The sequence below is a fragment of the Myotis yumanensis genome, unplaced genomic scaffold (assembly GCF_028538775.1).
Source record: "Myotis yumanensis isolate MYYU_CA2020_CCGP unplaced genomic scaffold, mMyoYum1.0.hap1 SCAF_10, whole genome shotgun sequence".
In the NCBI taxonomy this organism is placed as follows: Eukaryota; Metazoa; Chordata; class Mammalia; order Chiroptera; family Vespertilionidae; genus Myotis; species Myotis yumanensis.
In genome coordinates this window covers 17,351,970-17,373,234 of record NW_027223761.1, presented here as the reverse complement: position 1 = coordinate 17,373,234, position 21,265 = coordinate 17,351,970, and the positions used below count along the sequence as shown (strand labels likewise).

General features: G+C 48.0%; 1 protein-coding gene across 31 annotated transcripts in view; it reads right to left on the bottom strand.

Annotated features, from left to right (window-relative positions):
* Positions 1–21,265, bottom strand: part of MADD (MAP kinase activating death domain) — a 37,895-nt gene that overhangs the window by 10,673 nt on the left and 5,957 nt on the right. For 3 of the 31 annotated variants that reach the window (XM_070427950.1, XM_070427969.1, XM_070427951.1), the window contains exons 4-29: positions 20,833–21,136; positions 20,212–20,343; positions 19,673–19,786; positions 18,899–18,979; positions 16,549–16,727; positions 15,960–16,195; positions 15,629–15,785; positions 14,789–14,892; positions 14,509–14,699; positions 13,872–14,125; positions 13,494–13,633; positions 12,613–12,714; positions 11,261–11,320; positions 10,805–10,907; positions 10,290–10,476; positions 10,046–10,196; positions 9,526–9,732; positions 7,830–7,883; positions 6,797–6,897; positions 5,937–6,020; positions 5,479–5,637; positions 3,174–3,282; positions 2,826–2,888; positions 2,487–2,607; positions 2,282–2,387; positions 317–427 (exon numbers count right to left, since the gene is read on the bottom strand). In XM_070427950.1, coding sequence (XP_070284051.1) covers positions 317–427; positions 2,282–2,387; positions 2,487–2,607; positions 2,826–2,888; positions 3,174–3,282; positions 5,479–5,637; positions 5,937–6,020; positions 6,797–6,897; positions 7,830–7,883; positions 9,526–9,732; positions 10,046–10,196; positions 10,290–10,476; positions 10,805–10,907; positions 11,261–11,320; positions 12,613–12,714; positions 13,494–13,633; positions 13,872–14,125; positions 14,509–14,699; positions 14,789–14,892; positions 15,629–15,785; positions 15,960–16,195; positions 16,549–16,727; positions 18,899–18,979; positions 19,673–19,786; positions 20,212–20,343; positions 20,833–21,136 — 3,610 coding nt within the window. The remainder of the gene's footprint in view (positions 1–316; positions 428–2,281; positions 2,388–2,486; positions 2,608–2,825; positions 2,889–3,173; positions 3,283–5,478; positions 5,638–5,936; positions 6,021–6,796; positions 6,898–7,829; positions 7,884–9,525; positions 9,733–10,045; positions 10,197–10,289; positions 10,477–10,804; positions 10,908–11,260; positions 11,321–12,612; positions 12,715–13,493; positions 13,634–13,871; positions 14,126–14,508; positions 14,700–14,788; positions 14,893–15,628; positions 15,786–15,959; positions 16,196–16,548; positions 16,728–18,898; positions 18,980–19,672; positions 19,787–20,211; positions 20,344–20,832; positions 21,137–21,265) is intronic. The other 28 variants (XM_070427970.1, XM_070427952.1, XM_070427953.1 and 25 more) reach the window with 17 other exon arrangements.

The following is a 21,265-nucleotide window of genomic DNA, read 5'->3' as shown; positions in this document are numbered from 1 at the left end:
AAATGCCAACCAGTAAAAAAGGCAAATAACATTTTAGTATTCTTATGAAAATAGTTTTCACCTGGTAGACCCTCAGGGGTCCATGGACCACGTGTTAAATGGCTGCACTAGCCATTTAGTACAGAGAATCCTATCATAGAACAGAAAGGCTAAGGCCTTACGTAGAGTAATTCTATTTTCAAAATTGGGGACTTTGAACATATGCAAGCCTAGAAATGGCCAGTGGGAAGCCTCTGCATGAGGCCACGAGGCCCAAGCCTGGGAGGCTGGCAAGTGCCGTGGAAGGGAACCTAAGGAACAGCCCCGAGATGCTTACCAGGTTGGCCAGCTGATCAAGTACTTCATTGATTTGCTGGCTGTACACAAGCCCAATATGGGACTTTCCCATCAGGCGCCTCACCTTCTTCCGGATTTCATTCTTCTGTACCTGGGAAGCCAAAAGAGGATCTTTCTAAGGGATCTGCTCTGCTCTCAGCTTAGGTAGGGGGAATGCACAGGTAAGTTTCCTGTTGTCTGCGAGAAGTGTATCTCTAACAGACCATATCACTGAATAGGAGAGAAAACATTCCACTGTGTGTTCTGCCAGAAAAACCCTGGTCTGTCTCTCGGTGGCTTCGGTAGAGAAGTGGCTTTCAGAGCAGTTCTGGTTTAAGTGACTGGGGCTTAAGGGGATACTTCTTTCCTATCCCCAACCAATACTGTACCATTCATCCCTGATGGGGCCCTAAAAGCCCCCTGGGGTTCCTTAGAGTATAATTCACAAACAGTGACTTAGAGTAGCAACATTGTGTACTCACTCATAGCCAAGACACCTTAGGGCAGTGGTCAGCAAACTCATTAGTCAACAGAGCCAAATATCAACAGTACAACGATTGAAATTTCTTTTGAGAGCCAAATTTTTTAAACTTAAACTATATAGGTAGGTACATTGTTATTAACTTAATTAGGGTACTCCTAAGCTGGCCTTTGCTAAAAACGTCCTCAATCTGATTGAGGTACGTTGGCTGAGGTCGACCCCTTCCATCTCTCCCATCCACACTCGTCTTGTATACTTGTTTCGTCTATCTCCTTTCGTTCATCCTCTCTATATATCCAAACCATTTCAACATACCTTTCTCAATCCTCGACACTACATCTTCTTTCACTCCACAACGTTCCCTAAAATTAACTTAATAAACTTTACTTTTGTCACCCATGCGCAATTTGCGGACGCGACTAGCACTAACCACTGCACATGAGACTGCTGACTGACTGGCTCACTCAACTCTGCATGAATCGCGCGCACCTCCCCCGCGCTGCGTATTCCATGGCCCGCCTGCGCCCTGTCTCCCATCGCCCGACTGACAGACACCCCCCCCCCCCCCCACTTACTTCTGCAAAATAGACTCGCCCAGGCCTAAAACCAACTTCTGCGCGTGGGCCACGAAGTTTCAATCGAACTGTATGTGCGCGCCCACACGTGGTATTTTGTGGAAGAGCCACACTCAAGGGGCCAAAGAGCCACATGTGGCTCGCGAGCTGAGGTTTGCCGACCACTGCCTTAGGGTCAGCACCCTTTCCCAACCAGAGGTAACTGGAACCCTTCCAGTTCAACAGAGTAGAGTGAGACTTACAACAGAAAATGAAACAAACTAAGAGGGCCTACCTGGAGGGCATTCTCTATATTTGATCAACCAATCCCTGCACACTTAGAGAGGCTGGGAGAACAGGGGGAGGAGAAACCCAGGGACTCATTGTCAAAACAACTCTCTTCTACTCACTAAGTCCCTTAACTCTTCTATTTGGTAACATACTTTCCCCACAGCTATAAACACCAAGTACAACCATGTCAAACTAGAACCTACCATTACTTTTTAAATAAGTAACCCTTTTTATATCTATGGAAATTTCTATGATAAAGGGCTAGTGCTAAAAAGTGAATCCTGAGAATCCTTTTTAAACTTTTTAGAACCAACTACTTAAAACATTTTTTTAATTCATTGTATTCTGTGGGAAGCTCTACTGGAATCCTAAAACTATTTAGCAAAGGAACCCCATTTAAAATTCAAAGGAAACAAATGGGTTGGAATCATCAATCACCTTTGCAATCTTTCTTAGCACAACAGCCTGCCAGCTTCAGATAAATGAAGCACATGTAAGCTGCAGAGAGGCCTGAGACTTTCAATCAGAAAGAGAGCCCTAGTGAGATGTTCTGTCAGCTCCCCAACTGCCCCAGAATTCACATGATGGGCATGAGCCTTGGCCGTCAGCAGCAGCTAGGCATAAGCAAAATCGACGCTACCTTCATCAGCAGCATATAGGAGATCAGGTTGTGCAAAAGCGTGGCCAGCAAACGATCTTCATCATCCTCGAGGCGTTTCCGGTCATGCTCTCCCAGTGACAGGTACCTAAGCAGGAGACCAGGGACAAGTCAGCCCTCAGGTGGGAGACCACAGAACCAACTACGAAAAGGCTGAATTTTCCCAAGGATTTCCTAAGCCTCATACCTGTCTATCATCTCCTGCGGACCCTGGTCCATACCCATCCCTTCTCTCTCCAACATCACAGCATCTAAGAACGCATCTTCCCAGAACTGCATTTGGTCCCATAACGTAGAACGCTCTTTACCTGTGTAGGATAGAGGTCTTTAGGGGCTTATACAACATTTAAAGAATATAGTTGGCAACCAAAATGGAGTAAACTCCAGTAAAAGGGAGTCATTACAAATTCCAAAGCAAAGGAAACCTGAGCCTCTCCACCCCAGATCTAGAGCCCAACTGCCTCCAAGTGAGGCCCAATCCCCTAAGCACGAGGGATGAACACAGCACACAAAGAAAGGTGGTTACTCATAGAAAAGGTCTCCATAGCAGCATCCTCTAACTGGTCCCACATCGATCCTTTGTCCCTTCCTGCCAGTTTGCAAGCAGGAAGGACCATGGTAGCAAGAAAGGAAAGAAAGGAAGACAGAAACACAGAGGCTATTGATTAATATCAAGATCCAGTCTCTTCTAGAAAGTTTCACCCACCGCTTCTTCCAGACCCAGTAAGTCACCTGCTTCAGACGTAAAAATGCCCTCTAACATCAGCACTGAGATCAGCAAAGAGCCAAGCAGCTACTTGTTCAGTGCCACCCTCTCCCCCCGGCTGAGTCCAGCTTCCTTCCAGTGCCAGTGACCTTCCAGTCTGTTTCTCACCTATGAGTCCCTCGTAGAGATAGACTCGCTGGCTTACATCTTCATAAGAGCGAACCGGGCTGCCCGCCAGCTTCTCCCTTACGCTCGGCTTCAAGCTGTGGGCTTTACCCTGCAGAGAAGAGGTAACAGGTCAGCCACCTAAGGCACTAATGAATAGGGGCAAAGTAACCCAAGCAGCTCATTTAGAGACTCACCCACCAATCACCATAATGGACAACATATCCTCCCAGAGCCCTCCTTCTGCTACTCGGGATTGGACCAGAAGTTGATCTGATAATGCTGCTTTCTGTTACTGCCCCCTAAACATGCAATCAAGTTTTCACTCTGACTTATCTTTACTCTTAAGTCTCTATAAGACTCTGCCCTAAACACAGAAGCAAAAACATGCATATTCTCTATAGCAGCATGATGCAGTAGAAAGAACACTTGGTTTGAAGTCAGCCTGAGCAAGGTTCACAGCTCTGCCTCTTACTGGCTGTGTGAGCTTAGGCATGAAATTTAGCTTCTCTGAGTCTCATTTTCCACCTGAAAAAAGGAAGGTTATAATACTTACCTCATGGAACTATTATAGGAATTAAATCAGAAAATACATAGAAAGCACTTAACAGTGCCTGGCACATGGTTGCTATTCGATAAATGTTAATTTTCTCTTTTCTACCATCTCAGAAATATCTGCCCCTTAGATATACCACTAACTTTTATCTGCCACTTCTGCAATATTAGACTTTATATTCATTCAAAAAAGACTTTCAACTTGGTAAGAGGTAGGTTTCATGCCCATTTCACAAAGCATACAACAGCATAAGCAGAGATGCAACTGATCACAGTTATTAGGCAAATCTAATTAGTGTGTCTAAATGCCAGCCTCCTGGTTCACAGCGCAATTCCTTGTTCAATGGACCATACCAACTTACTATAATTTATTTCCTGCTAAGACAGCCATTTTTGAGCCAAGAAATTTAGGTAACTGCTCTCAGCTATTCAACTGTATGAAGAATCCTTGCCAACCAGCACAGAACAAGAAGAATTTGTCCCAGGAAGGTGCCAGGAAAGACAGCACACAGCTGAATGGCTTCTTGCAAGACTGCCCTCCATAACACCCAGCTTAACCTCTAGAATGGAGGTGCATTAGACAGATTTATACACTCTTCTTAAAATGGTCTGTTTAGACTCAGGGAGAGTTAAGGTCCACTAACCTGAATGGCTCTGCTGACTCTAGGTCCTATTCCTTATGTTCACTCTGGGATGTCACTTGCTCTATTAGAAACACTTATGCAGGAGCCATGGGGGTGGGAATGATCATTTCCATTCTCCTCACAGACCAAAGATAAGGTCCTATGAGCTCTTGTAGAGAAAGTGGTAAGTGTATCAGAGTGCCTATCATCCGCTGCCTGAAGTAGCAGTACATACTGAAAAGCAGTGTATCTAGCCTGGCCGGTGTGGCTCAGTGGTGGAGTGTCGACCCATGCACAAGGAGGTCACTGGTTTGATTCCTGGTCAGGGCACATGCCCAGATTGTGGGCTTAATCCCCAGCAGGGGGTGGGCAAGAGGCAGCTGATTGATCGATCATCGATGTCTCTCTCTCTCTCAAATCAATAAAAACATATTTTTAAAAGAGAAAAGCAGTGTGTCTAAAGACAAGGACTAAAATAATTTAATTCCAACTGATCATGGCTTATTGTGTGATTAGGGCAAGTTTTTCTTTTCCTAAGGCTTTCCCCCCCCCCGCTTACCTGTCAGGAGAGATTAGTCACAGCAATACACTGAATTGCAAATTTCTTGAGAGTGAACATCATGCCTTATTTATCTGTTTTTTTTTCCAGTACAGAATTTGGCATTGAGTAAATCACTTAATAGGTGTTATTAATGAAAAAAAATTCACGTGACTGTTAGGAATATACTAAAAGAAATGCCATTTTAAGGTGCTATGTAAATAGAGCAGTGACCAGGATAAAACTAGACTAGTCCATGAAATAAGCCAACTGATACTAGATGAGAGCTATAACAGACGTTGCCACAAAGGTATCACTTTGCTATTTTAAACATAGGGTTTATTGCTAGATAGGACTCCAGGCCCTTATCTAACTCATCAATGATGCAGGAGAGGGTTCTAAAAGCCCCAGATCAAGGAGTCGAATGACTGTTAAAGCCTTAAGAAACATTTTCTTTAAAGTCAAATAGATGAGGCTATCCATTCCTTACTTCCTCTTTTACTTCTGATTGCCTCCTAACTTTTCATTCTTTTCTACAACTCCCCTCCCCCCACGTAAAAACAGTCTCCTTTTGTTAGTAAACAAAGCTTACAAAGATGGCGCTGGTGGCAGAGTTGGTCTCAATTTCACTATCGGACAAAGTGCCCCGAGAGCTTGTCAAGCGGGTGCTTCCCTCGCCACCTGGTCCATCGCCTGCATTGCTGCTCAAGTCACTGTCGGCTCCAAGGGTCTCTCCAGAACTATTACTCACCTGGAAAGGAAACAAGGTAGTGAGGGATATTCCCCAGGGGAGGGTCCCAGAAATGCCAAACTGAGAGCTCCTGCTGCCATCAAGAAGTCCCCCCTTTCAAAGGTGAGCCAGTGCCTCTGCAAGTACCTTCTTGACAGGAGGAGGAGAAGCCCTAGGTGAAACCTCCAGGCCTGATCTCGTGTACAGACCTATGACAGGTAGGCATCTCCACCATGAGAACCAAGCTGACCTGAGACTAACCGCAGCCTCCACAGGAGCCCACCCCCACCCACCAAGATGCCAGTGTGGTGTTCCCCTACCACGGTGCTAACTTCAGAATCCTGACTGGAGCTTCGGATCATGACAGCTGGGCTCACACTGATGACAGAGTCTGGGTCCGTCCTCTGAAAGAAGACACAGGGCCTCAGACACACGAGGGGAGGTGTCCAACCTACTCTCAGTTTCCCTAAGAAATACTGTATCTTCTTCTTTCTCCCCATCCCCACCCTTCTACTATCCTTTTTCTTAGTATAAAATATATATGACTTACATAATAAGAATAATAAACACTAAAGTAGTACATGCTCACTACAGAAAATACATGAAAGAATAAGGAAACAAAAATAAGCCATGAACTGACCCCTTACATTAATCACTGTCAAGTCTTTAGTTTACTTCCTTTTAGTCTTTTCTATATACATTTTTAAAGTAAAATGGGAATCATACTGTATATACCTTTGTCAACATTTTCCCATGTCACTAAATTTTTTAAAATACAGTTAACAGAGCTCTGGCTGGGTAGTTTGGTTGGTTGGAGTGTCATCCCATGCACCAAAGGGTTGTGGGTTCGATTCCTGGTCAGGGTGCGTATGGGAGGCAGCCGATCAATGTTTCTCTCTCACATCGATGTTTCTCTCTCTCTCTCTCTCTCTCTCTCTCTCTCTCTCTCTCCCTCTCTCCCTTCCTCACTTCTTCTCTCTCTCTAAAGCCAATAAACATATCCTTGGGTGAGAATTAAAATATATTTAATGGATACTAATATTACATTACATGGATATATTATACTTATGTCATCATTCCCCTATTATTGACTATTTATGTTGTTTCTTGTCTTTGGTTTTTGTTTTAACTTAAAGAAGTATTTTGAGATAGCACATCATTATCAATAAGGGTCACACACCTGGGAACCAGATGTTAGGCTCACACCACTATCTGCGCTGATCTGGGACTTTTTCTCCTCCGTCTCACCAAGGTCAAAGGCAGGTTTGAGTACTTCAGGCCCTGAGTAGGGGAAGACGTCTGTTACTCAGTACACAAAGGCTAGGGGCAGGCCGGGAAGGGAGTGGGGCAGCAGCGCGGCCTGGACCCCATCACCTTTCCAGGGACTGCCCCCTCGGGCCCCACTGACAGAATAGTCTCCAGATGCCTTACGACCTAAGTAGGAAAAACAAGACTTGGTCTCAAGGGCTTCTGCAGCCATCTTCTCAACCTGAGACCATTCTGAGCACATCACCCAAAAACAGAAAAGCTCCACAAACAAACGTCTAAACCACACTCCACTGCACCCAGGTGCAGCTCCACCGGGGCCTCCAGGTCACTCAGTGCTTCCCAAACCAACGTGGCCAAAGGGGCAGAAAAGGATGGGCCCAATGAGATCAAGAAACCCCAGCTGTTTCCATGGACACTGCTCACCCCCACCCTACAACTCCCACATGTTAGATAAAATCCGCTCCCCTTTCCCCACCCACCCACAATGATATGGCAGAAGGACAGAATGACGGAAAGCAAGAAAGCGTGCCTAGGCAAGCCACCAGAGAGAGCTGGGAAGCTACAGACTCACACGGAGGGACAGCAACCATCTCTGCCAACTGTGCCCACAGGCCTTCTAATGGGTGAGGGAGATATCAGCCAATGAGGGGCATGAAATAGGCAAGCGTTCTCCCCACCGACGACTCGGAAGCAATAGAGAACCACGTTCTAAGGGGCTTTACTCAGTAGACACCTCAATTTCAGTCTGAGTGCTGCGGGGAGGGGCGGGGGACGCACCCTACGAGCCACACACCTGAGTCACATACCACCTGCCTGCTGAGCCTCCAAATACCCCCCTAGAGCAAATTTGGGGTGGGGCTGACAAAGGGAGCCTGCCCCAATGGGCCTGGGGAGTTGGCAGGTATGGGAGACTTGGGAACGGGAAGGGGGCGTTTGTTCCTTACTCTGTTTTTCCATAGCTTTTTGCTTTTTCACTTCCTGGTGCTTGTTCCACAATTCTACCCCAGATGCAATGTAAGCAGGAGAGAAAGACAGACAGAGTCAGAGGCTGGTCAGGCAGACGAAATGGAAACCCACCCACCCAAGTTGGTTCAGTCTCAGGCATAAGATTACAAACCAAGAGATAAAAAGATCTTCATTTGTGGGGATTAAACTCATGAAATCAAGACTCCAAATGTCTAACCCTAACCTCAACGTGGCAGCAAAGAGCCTGCAGAGCCTTAGAGCCTGGAGGGCCTCTTCCCGAGCTCCTTGGTCTTGGCCAGAGGAAACGGACCCTAAAGAGGCTGAGTAGTCCCTCAAGATCATGTGACTTAGGATGAGGTTAAACTTCCACCACAGCACACTCTCTCTGCCAAATGAGCTGGGCAAAGGCACATTTTAAAGATTTCAGATGAGACAGATGACCACCTCGAGCGGCCAACGGGATTTCAGAAGCACGAGCACCGATCTGTTTCATCCACTGGACTGGACGAGGTCACTCATGCAAGCAGTGGGCATCCCTCCTTGTTGCTATCAAAAAACCCAACTCACCCTCAGAATCAGAGCCTGTCCTGGTAAGAGACCCATTCTTAGCCAGATACCTGGGAACCCAGTAGCGTAACAGAGACTATTGAATGTCAGGCATAGCCTCTTAGCAGGGGTAAAGAAGAGAGCAGCGATCAGAGCGATTGTTTTCCTGGAAGAATGTTAAAAGTCCACTTGGTCCAGTCCCCTCGTTTCCCAGACGAGGAGACAGAGACCCCGAGAGGGAGAGTGAGTTGCCCAAAGTCACATTCCTGGTTGAGGGCAGGTCATTATTTTTCCTGAAACAACACTTCAGGCAGGAGAAAGGGCTGATTGCCTCTAGGACAATATGTTGCTGGCTAGAGAAGTGTAACACCCTGAAAAGGACACTGGTTCCTCATGAGCATTTATGGAAGCCTAAGGCAACTGCTAATGGTTGTGGCAAAGAGGCATCAGTTAGAAGCACACTGCCCGGGGACCTAGAACTGGAAAAAGAACCTAGAACCTACGTGACCTTGAGTCAAACCGAGGCAACACCCAGAGAGCTCCCTAGGCTCTGCCTTAGTGGGAACTGAGAAACATGGAATGTAAACAAGTTCCAGTGAGGAAAGTTTTAAAGAAAAGCTGACTCAGAAACCTATACCCCGAGGTTCAGAGCCCATGAGAATGGGATTGCCGGACACACCCCAGAGGAGCCAATTTGAGGGCAGTGTAATGGTTGGATGGGGGGAAACTGGCTTTAGAGACCCAGATGATCATAATTCTGTTGCCTCAAGATGCATCTATACACTTCCTTACAGCTTCCAGGAGCTTACGTGGCCTCTCCACCATGTGAAGAAATCCAGAAGCAAACAAATACAGGGACCAGGGCACAGCTCAGACTCCCTGCAGGAGGCCTCCCTGCGCCCCTAAGAAAATCTCCCATGTGAGGATGTGGGTGGGGGTGGCTGCAAATGAAGCATAAGGGATAGAGAAGTGTAAAGAAGTACCATTAGAAATGGACGCAGGTCTATCTCCCTCCCTAGAAAGCAAAGCATGGGAAAGAGAAAGGCAGGATTCTGGATGGATTGAAAGGAGGGAGGGATATCTAAGACACCAGAACCCCTCCAATACACCAAACGCAGCAATACATACCAACAGATGCTACAAAATTCTCTTCCTTTAAACTCCTGGTGTCTAGTTCCTTAGGACCCTTTCCTGTAGCACTTGGTGCCCGAGGCCCCAGCTGGGGAACTCTCAGCTGTGCCGTAGCCTTTGGGTCCCCCCGACCAGCCAGGCCAGGATCCTTGCCAACTGGTGTATTCACGCTCTCTGTTGGACTTCTCTTACGCTTGTCTGGTTCTGAGGAAAAGATTGAATATAGGAAGAGGTCATAGGAGAAAGTGAGTGCCAATCAGGGTAGGGAGGTGTGCTGGGGGAAGCAGGAATACAGGAGGACGTGGAATGGAAGAAGTGCAAGGAAAGAAAAACAACATCTTATTTTTCATGACAGGAAGACGCCCACTGCACATAAACATGCCCTGGAAAATGAAATCCCAGAGCCTGGTGGGAAACAGCTTGGCTCTGGGAATTTTGTCAAGGGACAAGTTTCTTTCCTTCGGAGACAAGCGGGAGAGCTGTGGACGGCACGCTGCCCCGCTGGCACAGTCCCTACCTTTGCTGTAGTAGTGGGTCTGAGCGATCTCCAGGAGCCCAAAGATGCTGGCCATGCCGCCCAGACCTGCATGGGTATAGGACTGCTCCAGACTGAGCACCGTGCACTTGAGCAGGTCTAACATTCCCTTGTACACCTTTCGACTGATCTCCTGCAACAATAATCCAGGGGCTAGAGTTGGCAAAATTGCCTGTGGTGTCCACATCCTCTTCCCAGTTGATTTCAGCTCCCAGCCAACACTGACCACGTCGGGGATGAGATCCTGCCGGGCATCATCCTCGGACTGCACCGTGCGGTTCAGTTTGCTCAGGACAAAGACCCGCAGCTGCTCGCTCTCCAGCAACCGTCGCACCTTCTTCATGTTGAGCCAGCCAACGCCCTGGCCATCCAGCACGCTGTGCACCACCTCCTTCAGGAACTGCTGGTTCTCACTGTGGGTTCCACATACCACTTCTGTGGTCATCAGCTCCTTTGCAGAGCATCCCACCTTCCACCAGCCAAGTGTCCAGATGTCCCAGTCCACTGCATCCCCCCCTCCCCATTCAGCCTACTTTGCCCAAGTGCCCACCACCCCTGCCTCACTCTCTCAGCACTCAAGCTATTACTGCTGCATGGGGAGTGAGTCAGAATGGGAGGTGCTGACAATAACTTCATCCACTCAGCTGCAAGTTTCTCTCCCACTCTTGAGCATCCATAAAGTTTGGTACAGGAATCGCTACCTCTGTCCAAGAATCTTAAAGCCGCTCTGCCATTTAGTACCTAGAATTGCTGGATCGGCCCTGGGGTGACGGGGGTTCTCGCTTCACTGTTGGGCTGTGTTTAATGACAGATGACTTCTGGTCCACCAAGGCCCTCCTGTTTCCTGCAACGGGGAGGTGGAATGAGAGACATCATTAGTGTAGTCCAGGAGCCAGTGTCGGCACAGCCCTGGTAGCCATGGTCCACACCCACTCCCCGGAAGGGCTGGGCGAGGATGGCACCAGGGCGCCACACAGGGGCAGAAACCAGCCATGGCAATGTGGAGGAGGTGGGGATGGAAACTCGGGCCACTCCGCATGCACCAGCAGCACGCCCAGGGGCAAGCACGGGCCTCACGGGGGACAGGGCAGGCAGGTCAGCGTGTGATCTGCTTGCTCCATGAGGAGGATGGCCTCAGGCAGGCACAGGAGATGCTAGGAAAAAAACGATCATGCACAGCTCACGGGCAAGACCCACCTTCACCACTCCCGGGGCCGGCTTCAGTAACAATCTCCATTAGAGTATTTAGCCCAAATACTGGGACACAAAATACACAATTAGTAGGTGCGCCACAATACCACAACCCCCTAACCCTCAATGGAGCTGTAAGTCGGATAAACTGAGCATTCTCCCAAAGCTTGGTGCATAGAACCTGGGTTCTCAGGCACCTCGGAGCTGGAAGCCAAGTGACCAGGAGACAACCAAGCTCTAGGAAAGACCATCCCTAAGACTACGGCCTCTCAAAGCCAGAGGCAGGGTAAATGACACAGGAGTCTTCGGGTACTAAACAGGCACATGCTGGCTGTCATGAAACATCTAGCACAGGGTCCAGAGGGCCCGCGGGCCCGCGGAGGGCAGAGACCCCCCCCTGCAGATGCTGTCATGGGAAGTGGGGTGGAGGAGTGAGGATGGGGGTGACAAGTGTAGCAAATGAAGTGAAGCACCGCATGCAATGAAAGCATCTCCATTGTTCTCTTCAACTGCATCAAATGAAACGCCTTTCCATCCCTCACCTACCGAGCATGGCTGAGTCCACTCAGGAGTTCCCTACACCACCAGCTCTGATGTCCTTTTGCCCATCTATCCTATGTTCCCATCCCTCGCCCAAAGAGCATTCCTCAGATTTCTGACAATTGTAATCACTTGGAAGAGAGGTCAGTTAAAAAACAACAACATGGGGCTGCTTCTCACTGTGCTTTCCACTATGATTAAAGATCAGCACAATAACCAGAGGAAACAAACAAAAGTCGGGGTAAATTCCGAAGGGCCCTCACCCTGGCGGAGATCACTAATGAAAACCAAGTGAGGTCTCAACTGCCCCTGGAAGCCAGCCAATACCACCTGGTCCACGAACTGGCCCTAAGTTGACGTGAAGCCAAAGTAAGAGGCTTTTTTACTCAATAAACACTGCCAGGCTCCAAACATAAAATAACTTCACGGTGCCAGGCTCTCCACAACAGCCCCCTGCTGGGCCATCGCTCCCGGATGGGGTTCATCCCGAGTTCACACAGCAGGAACCTGGCAGGTAAGTGGTGGCCCTGGGTGATCCCCATGTTATTGATGGACCTCTGACAATGTTTCCCCCCAAGCAGCGGCCATCCCACAGTTGCCATTATCCTAAAGGATATAACAGGGCCTTCTCTTTAGCTATCAAGTCAGTTTCCACCTGAAAACCAGCAAGAGCCATGATGTGCAGTGAAAGCCATGAGAAGCGAGATGAGGGGCGACAACCAGATCAAGTGGCTCATCATACACAGGGCCTAACAAGCACTCATGGGCCCGAACTCGTTCTCAGAACCCTGGCTTGGCAAAAGGAGGGCTGCAGTTACCTTTCAGACTGGGGAAGGGCGTGGTCTTCTCCCGGGCACCTTTGGTGGGCAGCGTGAGGTTCGAAAGACTGAAGCTTGTACTGTGGTTCCGATATAGGCTGCCTATCAAGGTGTGGGGAGAGTGAGAGCAATGAGTTACGGGGATAAAGAATCAAAGCTTCATACTCCGAGGACTAGTTCATCATCTCCACCTTCCTCCTTTCCCAACAGCCCAGTGACTGCTCTATATTAGAAAGGGCCAAGGCTAACTCTGGGCAAACAAAGGGGCCACTGCCAAGACTGCTCAAAACCCAGTAACAACTCGCTCTGACTACCTCCCCTGACAATATCCAAGTCTCTTATCAGCTGCCAATTTGGCACGAAAGCGGCAGTTCATGTGCTTCTGGTCTGAAGTTGGTGCTGCCCCTTTTCGGCTTCTGACAAAACTCACAATCACAATGATCCCCTATGTTGGCTTTCTCTGGTCCCGAAGCTGTCCTCAAGCCTTCTCTGACACCACCCCTCATTTCTGGACATAATCTCTATGCAGGAAAGTCAACCTCATATAGATTTCAAAACATGTTCATGAAAAAGCCCTTCACCAGACAGAGAAGATATTAGACCAGAATATTTCCACAAAATATGTGTACAAGTGTATAATTTTTAATCTAATAATTATTTTTTAGTTGACCCACTATCTTATCTGAAACAGGCTGAACCCTCCAGGCAGAAAGACAATGATTAACCTGTCCCTGTTCTTTATTGACCTCCCCTGAAAATACCTATTAAGTATCACCAAACAACCTGAATTGGGGCTTGCTAATGCAACCCAGTCTCTGCCGTGGCCAAGCCCTACTGGGAAGAAAATGGGACAGAGGCAGAAGAGAGCTGAAAGCACTTACTGGCAAAAGACATGATGCCCCCAAAGCTCTCGGTGCTGTTGTTGGAGATGGTGGAGGTGGGAGAGCTTGCTCGGGAGTCTGACTCTGCGTCTGAGTCGCTTGCCAGTTTCAAGCTGTTGGGCCGCAGCAGCTTTTGAGCCCTTGAATGCACAGTGGCACCTATGAGCCCCAAGGTGACCTTGGGTGTGTGAGCCTGATGCTACACTGCAGTCACCATGCCCTTCCCATGATTCCTAAATGGCGAGATCGCAGCACCACCCTCTGGACACGGCAGGACCACGAGGGCACTGAGACCCCTCAGGCCGATCAACCCTCGCCCAGCTCCCCTGCAGGGAGGTCGTGCAGTCACCCACCCAGGAGGACTCCCCGGGCTCTCACCGATTGCCACTGCCATGTTGGCTGAATCGGGGAGTGTAACTTTCCCCCTGGTCATCATCATCTTCCTCAGGGGGAAGGCCATACTGGGGCTCGAAGTATGGGTTGTCGAAGGTTCGCTGGCACACTGATCCCTCTCCAGTTTCTGTCTGGCGCCTGTCCACGACCGATTTGCTGATGCTGGGAGGCCCGGGAGGGAGGGGCTTGGAGATGGCTACTGCTGCCTTATCATCCATCTCTGTTGAGTCAGCAGGTTCCTACAGTCCATATCAAATGAAAAGTAGTCACCTGGTGCCCGGTGATGCTTTCCCATAATCTCGGTTTGGCAGGACCAAGCCAGGCCTGTCAGATTCCTACCCTAAAAAATGTGTGAGAAAAGATCTCTGTAACATCCCTGTTCTCTGTCCCCACAAACTATGCAAGAGGGATCTTAGTTAATCCCTGAACAAAAACCCAGTGATCTCCTTCTGGGATCAAAACTATATCTTATAGGCTCTAAGTTGTAGGGCCTATGGTCAGGAAGATAGGAAGATGGTGAAGAAAGAAGCAAATTAAATCCACAGCTTCACTCCAGCTTTCCTAAGAGAGGTGAAGCCCACACCCCGCAGTCCTCACTTTTCCACCCCAAGTCTTCACTTACAGCACTGGCTCCGTGGATGACGGTGCTGGGACCACTGCTGGCCGTGGTGCTGGAGCTGGAGTGCGGTGGGGGGTGTTCCTGAGCTTTCTCTCTGTGGGGGCCAGGCTCCCCGGCTTCCTTCTGGCTCGGCAGCTCATCAATCTCCACCTCACTGGCATCCCCCAGCGCTGCATGCGTCAGAGGATCCACATCTGCCAAAACCCAAGTGTGCAGGTACAGACCACACCACCCCAGAAACCAAACCCTGCCCAGAGCTGGCCAAGTTCTCCAATACACTTACTAGGCGTATCGCCATTGATGTCACACTTCATCATTTCACTAACAAAGTCACCGAGGGAGGAGTAGGAAGAGCTTGAGTCACCATAGTCCATACTATCACTGCCACTGCAGAGTAAAGAGCATACAATAAAAACAAAACAGAAAAGAATCAACCATCAGCATTAGGAGAAATAAAAAGAGGAGCACCCTTAACTCAAGGCCAGGGAACAATATGAAATAAGGAAGCTAACATAAAACAATCAAGCCTGGCTGGTGTGGCTCAGTGGTGGAACAGCATCCCATGCATCAGAAGGTTGCTGGTTAGATTCCTGGTCAGGGCACATGCCTGGGTTTTGGGTGCAATCCCCAGCAACGGGCGTGCAGGAGGCAGCCAATCATGTAGACGTTTCTTTTTTTTTTTTTTTTTTTTTTTTTTTTTTTTAATATATTTTATTGATTTTTTACAGAGAGGAAGGGAGAGAGATAGAGAGTTAGAAACATCGATCAGCCGCCTCCTGCACATCTCCCACTGGGGATGTGCCGGCAACCCAGGTACATGCCCTTGACCGGAATCGAACCCGGGACCTTTCAGTCCCCAGGCCGACGCTCTATCCACTGAGCCAAACCGGTTTCGGCGATGTAGACGTTTCTTATCGATGTTTCTATCTCTCTCTCCCTCTCACTTCCTCTCTCTCTAAAATCAATAAAAACCTATTAAAAAACACATAACCAATCAACCAAAATATAACCCAAGGCTTCAAAGGCTGCTAACGTCTATGAGATTTTTCCATGGTGCTACGTAAGGGCCAGTGAGAGCCTCCTGACCTTACACACTGTGTTGCTGCCACAAGGGACTGCTCACCTGTCATCAGTAGGGTCAGAGTCAGAGTCACGCTCTGGGGGCACACTCAGCGCTTCAGCCAGCTGGGAATTGCTATCATAGACGCGATAGTGGATGGGTTGCAGCTGATGAGCGTACCACTTTGGCTTGTCACCAATCAGGGCCGGATCAAACATGTCTACCCGAAGAAGAAAAAGAATAGCCTTGGCAAAACATAAAAGAAGGGTAGGAGCAAGTCTACAGCAAAACAGGAATGGAAGGGGAAGGCCCAAGAAAGGGAAAACACCAAGGGAAGAGCCATCAGAAGGACAGAGGCTGAAGGTGGGGCCGTGCAGAGGGTAGGGGGACTCACTGTTGTGAATTCGCTGAAAGGCATAGTTGGTAGGGTTAAGGATCCATTCCCCAAAGTACTCCACAGCCTGAGTCCTGGCCAATTTCTCAGCAAAAGGAGTCTGCCGGGGACGTGAGGCTAGGAAGGAGCCAACTTGAAAAGCTACCACAGGCCGAGGGAAGAGACGCAGGATACGTGTGTGCATCTGAAAGCCCTGCAGCACGTTGGGGGAGTTGAAGAAACGGACCATGGCCACTCTGGGGAAAAAGGGGAGGCAAGATATCCAAGTCCCACACCTTCCAGAGTGACGATTCCTACGATCCAAAGTCTCAGATCACCACCCAAAGCCATCAGTTAACAGACTTCCAACATCAAGGGGCTAAGTATCTTAAAGAATCATCAATCCTCTTCTTCATTCAAGGCCTAAAATGCCTGACAGAATGATGAACTCTTCCTTCTCTTTGCTTTTACTAAGGTGGCAAATATAACCCAGTATTACACGTTTTATATACAAAGAAACTCTTGCTGAGGGGAGTACCCTGCCCCAAGGTCGCTGTGTAAGCAGAGGCCAGTTTTGGAGTCGTGATTATCTAGTCTGCTTGGTCGGTACCTGGTTGCGACATCCACAGAATCCACATCATTGCCATAGATGAGTGGGTTGAATTCCGTGGAAGGGGTGGACTGCAGGTCACTAGTAGGCTTTCCAAAGAGCAGGGGGATCTCCTGGCCCTCATGGAATTTTTCCAGATTGAGGATTGGCTGGGTGTTGAGGCTCATGCTGGCAAGGGCCTGTGGAACAACAAGAAATTCCTCATTGAAGGCAGAATCCTGGGCAGCTGGCCAATCTCATCTCCTAGGAACAAGCCTTCATCCTATATAATAAAATATGCAAATCAACCAAACGGAGGAATGACTGGTCGCTATGATGCGCAATGACCACCAGGGGGCAGACGCTCAACACAGGAGCTGCCCCCTGGTGGTCAGTGTGTTCCCACAGGGGGAGTGTCCCTCAGTCAAAAGCCAGGCTCATGGCTGGTGAGCCATGAGCGCAGCGAAGGTGGCAGTGGTGGTGGGAGCCTCTCCCGCCTCCGCAGCAGCACTAAGGACCCCTCGGGGGATGTCCCCTGAGGGGTCCCAGACTGCCAGAGAGCAGAGGCAGGGCTGAGGGACCACCCCCCCCCCCCCCGCCAGTGCACAAATCTTGTGCACTGGGCCTCTAGTCTTTGAAATAACTGTTAGAGAAAATATTTTAACCTTTAGAAAATAATGTGTATTCTACAGATCTTCAGCTTAAGCCAATCTGTCTCAAGGCAACTCAATCAAATTCAGGGCAATAGCTTTCAAATTTATTTTAGCCATGAAAGCTTATTTTTTTCAATGGAAATCTATGTGGAAATATAAACAACTGAAACTTCAGCTTCTTTGAAGGACATAAGGAACCCAGAGCCTCACGCGTTTGGCACTTGCAACCTAAATCAACCCCTAGTAGACTTCACAGGGCAGTTTGAAACCACTGGTTTAGATCAGAGAGCTCCTTAAAAGTTAATGAGCATAGGTTTCACTTGGTCATATTGTTAAAATGCAGATTCTGATTCAATAGGTTTAGGTGATTCTGCACTTCCACCAAGCCCAGGTGAGGCTAGTGCTGCTGGCCACGGACCACAGAGGTGCAGATACAGGATCAACGAGCCCAAGGATCTTAGCTCCCACAGACATGGTAAGTCCAGTTCCATCTGCAACCTCTCCATCTTATTAGGCATACTAGAGCAATCATCGAGAATGAAAACAGCAAAGAACTATAGCTCAAGAACGTTCTGAACTTGCAACCCTCACCAGACTAGACTGCAGTAACAAGGTGTCATATTACATCAGCAGTGATGAGGCCAGTGAGGGGGATGATACCAAATGAGCCATCTAAGTCCAAGCAGGTATCATCTAGAGCAGCGGTTCTCAACCTGTGGGTCGCGACCCCTTTTGCGGTCAAATGACCCTTTCACAGGGGTCACCTAAGACCACCCTGCATATCAGATATTTACATTATGATTCGTAACAGTAGCAACATTACAGTTATGAAGTAGCAACGAAAATAATTTTATGGTTGGGTCACAACATGAGAAACTGTATTTAAAGGGCCACAAGGTTGAGAACCACTGATCTAGAAGTACTGCTATGCAGCTCGGACATCAACTAGAGAGAGCTCTTCAAGTCAGAGCAGGTATTCCTAAGACAGAGCTATCTACTGGGCCTGCGTAACACACAGCAGGCAAAGGAATGGGCTTTGTCAGGTTTTACCTTCACATACTGTGTTCAGCAGAAGAAGCTCAATCAATGAGAAAGGCAGTTAAGGAATTATGCAAAGAAAGGAATTTTTGAAAAAAGGATGCTATAGGGACGACCTAAGGATCAATTTAAGAAGAAAACATTTAAAAATCCATTCTGTCCTAACTCCCTCCTTACAAGACTGAGAGACAACGGTCCGAGGCCATAAAGAATAGCAGACGTGCCCTGGCCGGATGGCTCAGCTGGTTGACCAAGGTTGCAGGTTCGATCCCTGGTCAGGCTGTGTAAGAGAGGCAACCAATCAATGTTTCTCTCTCGTTCTCCCTTCCTCTCTCTCTAAAAATCAATAAAAAACATATCCTTGAGTAGGGATTAAAAAAAAAAAAAGAATAGCAGACATGACAAGAAACTGGAAGTGAAGGGTTGTTTTGTGCAGCATTGTAAGTATCAGAGGGTGGGGGGCCATACAATGAATAAGAAGGAATCGGAAAAGCCATTTTTTGAGGTTCACCCGGCACCCCCCTCAGAAATGGGGTACGCTTCCTCTTAAGCCCACCCAAGGTGAAGAATATCTACTCTACTTGACATCTGCAAGGAAACTGCCTCCTACAATAGCTGTCTGCCTACAGCAGTCGTGCAGCAGCCACCACTCCCCTTCCTTTTCTTCATTCTTCACTTACCTGCTTCAAATGTTTTTTCAACTCTAATGACTCTGGTTCTGGCAGGACAGGTAGCACTTCTGCATTGGTGGGGGCAATCACCTGCACCAGAAAAAAGATAAAAGGCATGACCCTAGAGCTAAATCCTTAGGAGTTTCTCTCACATAAGGGTAAGCAAAAAGAATAGGAAGTTGTATATACACTATATCATTTGTATGTGAATACATACATTAGATACCAAAATACATGAGATATCCACCTGCACATGTGTATGATACACATACACACCTGAAAGGAAATAGACCTAAATGTTATTGATGACTATCTCTAGATAATAGGATTATGGTTTTTATTTACTTCTTTAGACTTATTTGTATTTTCTAGTTTTTACAATGAACACATAAGGGTTTCCTACCAAAGTTTATATTCACACTACAGAATGTTAATATGCATTTTTAAAAGTCTGTACTGAAAGACAGTTTCTTAATAGAAACTATACCCCCAAGAAAACAATTAGCTGATCCACACCATATGTAACTGTCCAGCAACCACAAATGCCCTTCTGATCTGAGATGCGGGGGAGCACTTAATTCTGGCAACACTAAATCTTGTAATTCTTGGAGTCCTAAAAAGGGTCTATTAAACCAATAAAGTGAAAGCAGGATTTTTTAAAAAATTGTTTCAATGAGTCACACAATAGAAATCACCACCAACTCAGGACTTTCCTAGGAGTAATCTAAAAAAAGAGGACACACCCTATTGTAGACCCTACAAGGCCTCAGCCAAGAACCTCACCCTACTGCCGTCCAGATCCACTAGCCATACATCATCAGGCATTTTGAAGTCCGGTTTGTAGAGGAAGAAGCTGGCAGGGACCCCGATGATGTATGGGGTTGGGGCCAATAGCAGCTGTGGAAAAGATGAAGAGGATAAGAAAAAAAAACCATTGTGATCACTTATCAAGTCAGGATTTTTCTAGATAAGGAAACAATCCCTTTTCCAAAACCCTTGAGGGTAGATGAGTTTCAAGATTCAGAATTTTCAGACTTTAGAAATGCGCCAGTCCCTATTCTGCATGTTAAGTGATACCTGCACTGGTGCAGTCAGGAGCCTCTAGTTGCTAACATTAACTGTGACAAATAAAAACATAAACAGCATAAGTTTTACCACCAGACCAGTGCAAGTCAGGTCAGATTTTGCAGACACATAAGCTGTGATAAGGGACTGCAGACCAGTACTGATTTACACCTCTCTGGGCATTGAGCCTTCTCCCCCAGAGCTGGGCAGAGCTGGAACACAGAGGTGACAAAGGCAGAAGACGTCTTGAGACTCACCTGCTCTGCCGATCCCATGCAGGTGGGCAGCAGTGGGATGACAGGAAACATATACTCCAGCGGGTAGATCATTGCCACAAATGCCATCACAGACATGGAGAGTGCGTTGTAGTCGCGGGACTGTAGCACCACCTGCCACAAGTCATAGGAATCACTCGACAGCGTAAGTGAGGTTTATGAGAATACAACTTCCAACACTACAGTTTGTTTCACCCTGCCTATGGCTCCAGGAGCATAGTTGCCACAATTACACTGCTCTGTACCCCACCTTGCACCTCCCAATCCAAGCACTGTAGTCGTCTTCTCTCGAATCACTCCCTATGTTCCTAGTTCTTGTACCCCCAATCCCAGGACCACTCTTTGGAATAGAACTACTGATATTTCCAGAGAATTAGATCAGTATAAAGATAATTCAGTTGAGTGGCAAGTCCACTGAATACATCCCACACGATACCAGCACCTTAATTCAACCCACATCTACTGAATACCTGCTCAGTAGATACCTGGCATCTTATTACCCCCTGGAGATAAAAAGATGAAAATGGTATAGTCCCTGTCCTCAAAGAGCTCATGGATTAGCCTCTGCCATATTTCAAAGGTCTAGAAAGCTGGCCCTCTCACCTTGTGCTCTAACAGGATGCAGGTTAGCACCTGAAGGCAGGCATCCACACCCAGAAGTTCCAAGGGAAGGTGCAGTGGGAAATCCACCAGGGTGAATCGAGAGGGGTCAGGAAGAGCAAAGGTCAGAGCTTGCTGGAGCTCCTGGGGTAGGACCTCAACGTCTACTCGCTTCTGCCCGGAGACGGGCACTGGGGAGCGCAGCAATCGATAGATCCAGGCCTCAATCTCTCGAAGGTCATGCAGAAGGGCACCTGACTTCTCTTCCACCAGCAACGATCCAGTGAAGATGCGCCACATGGTGTCCCTGGGGGCAGAGAGCAGGAAACAGACACATTTGCACCAGGGGCTGATACCCCACTGCAACCCACTGTAACCATAAAGGGGATAATGATGACAACTGGAAAAGCCCACCCTTTGAGCTCAGCTAGGACCA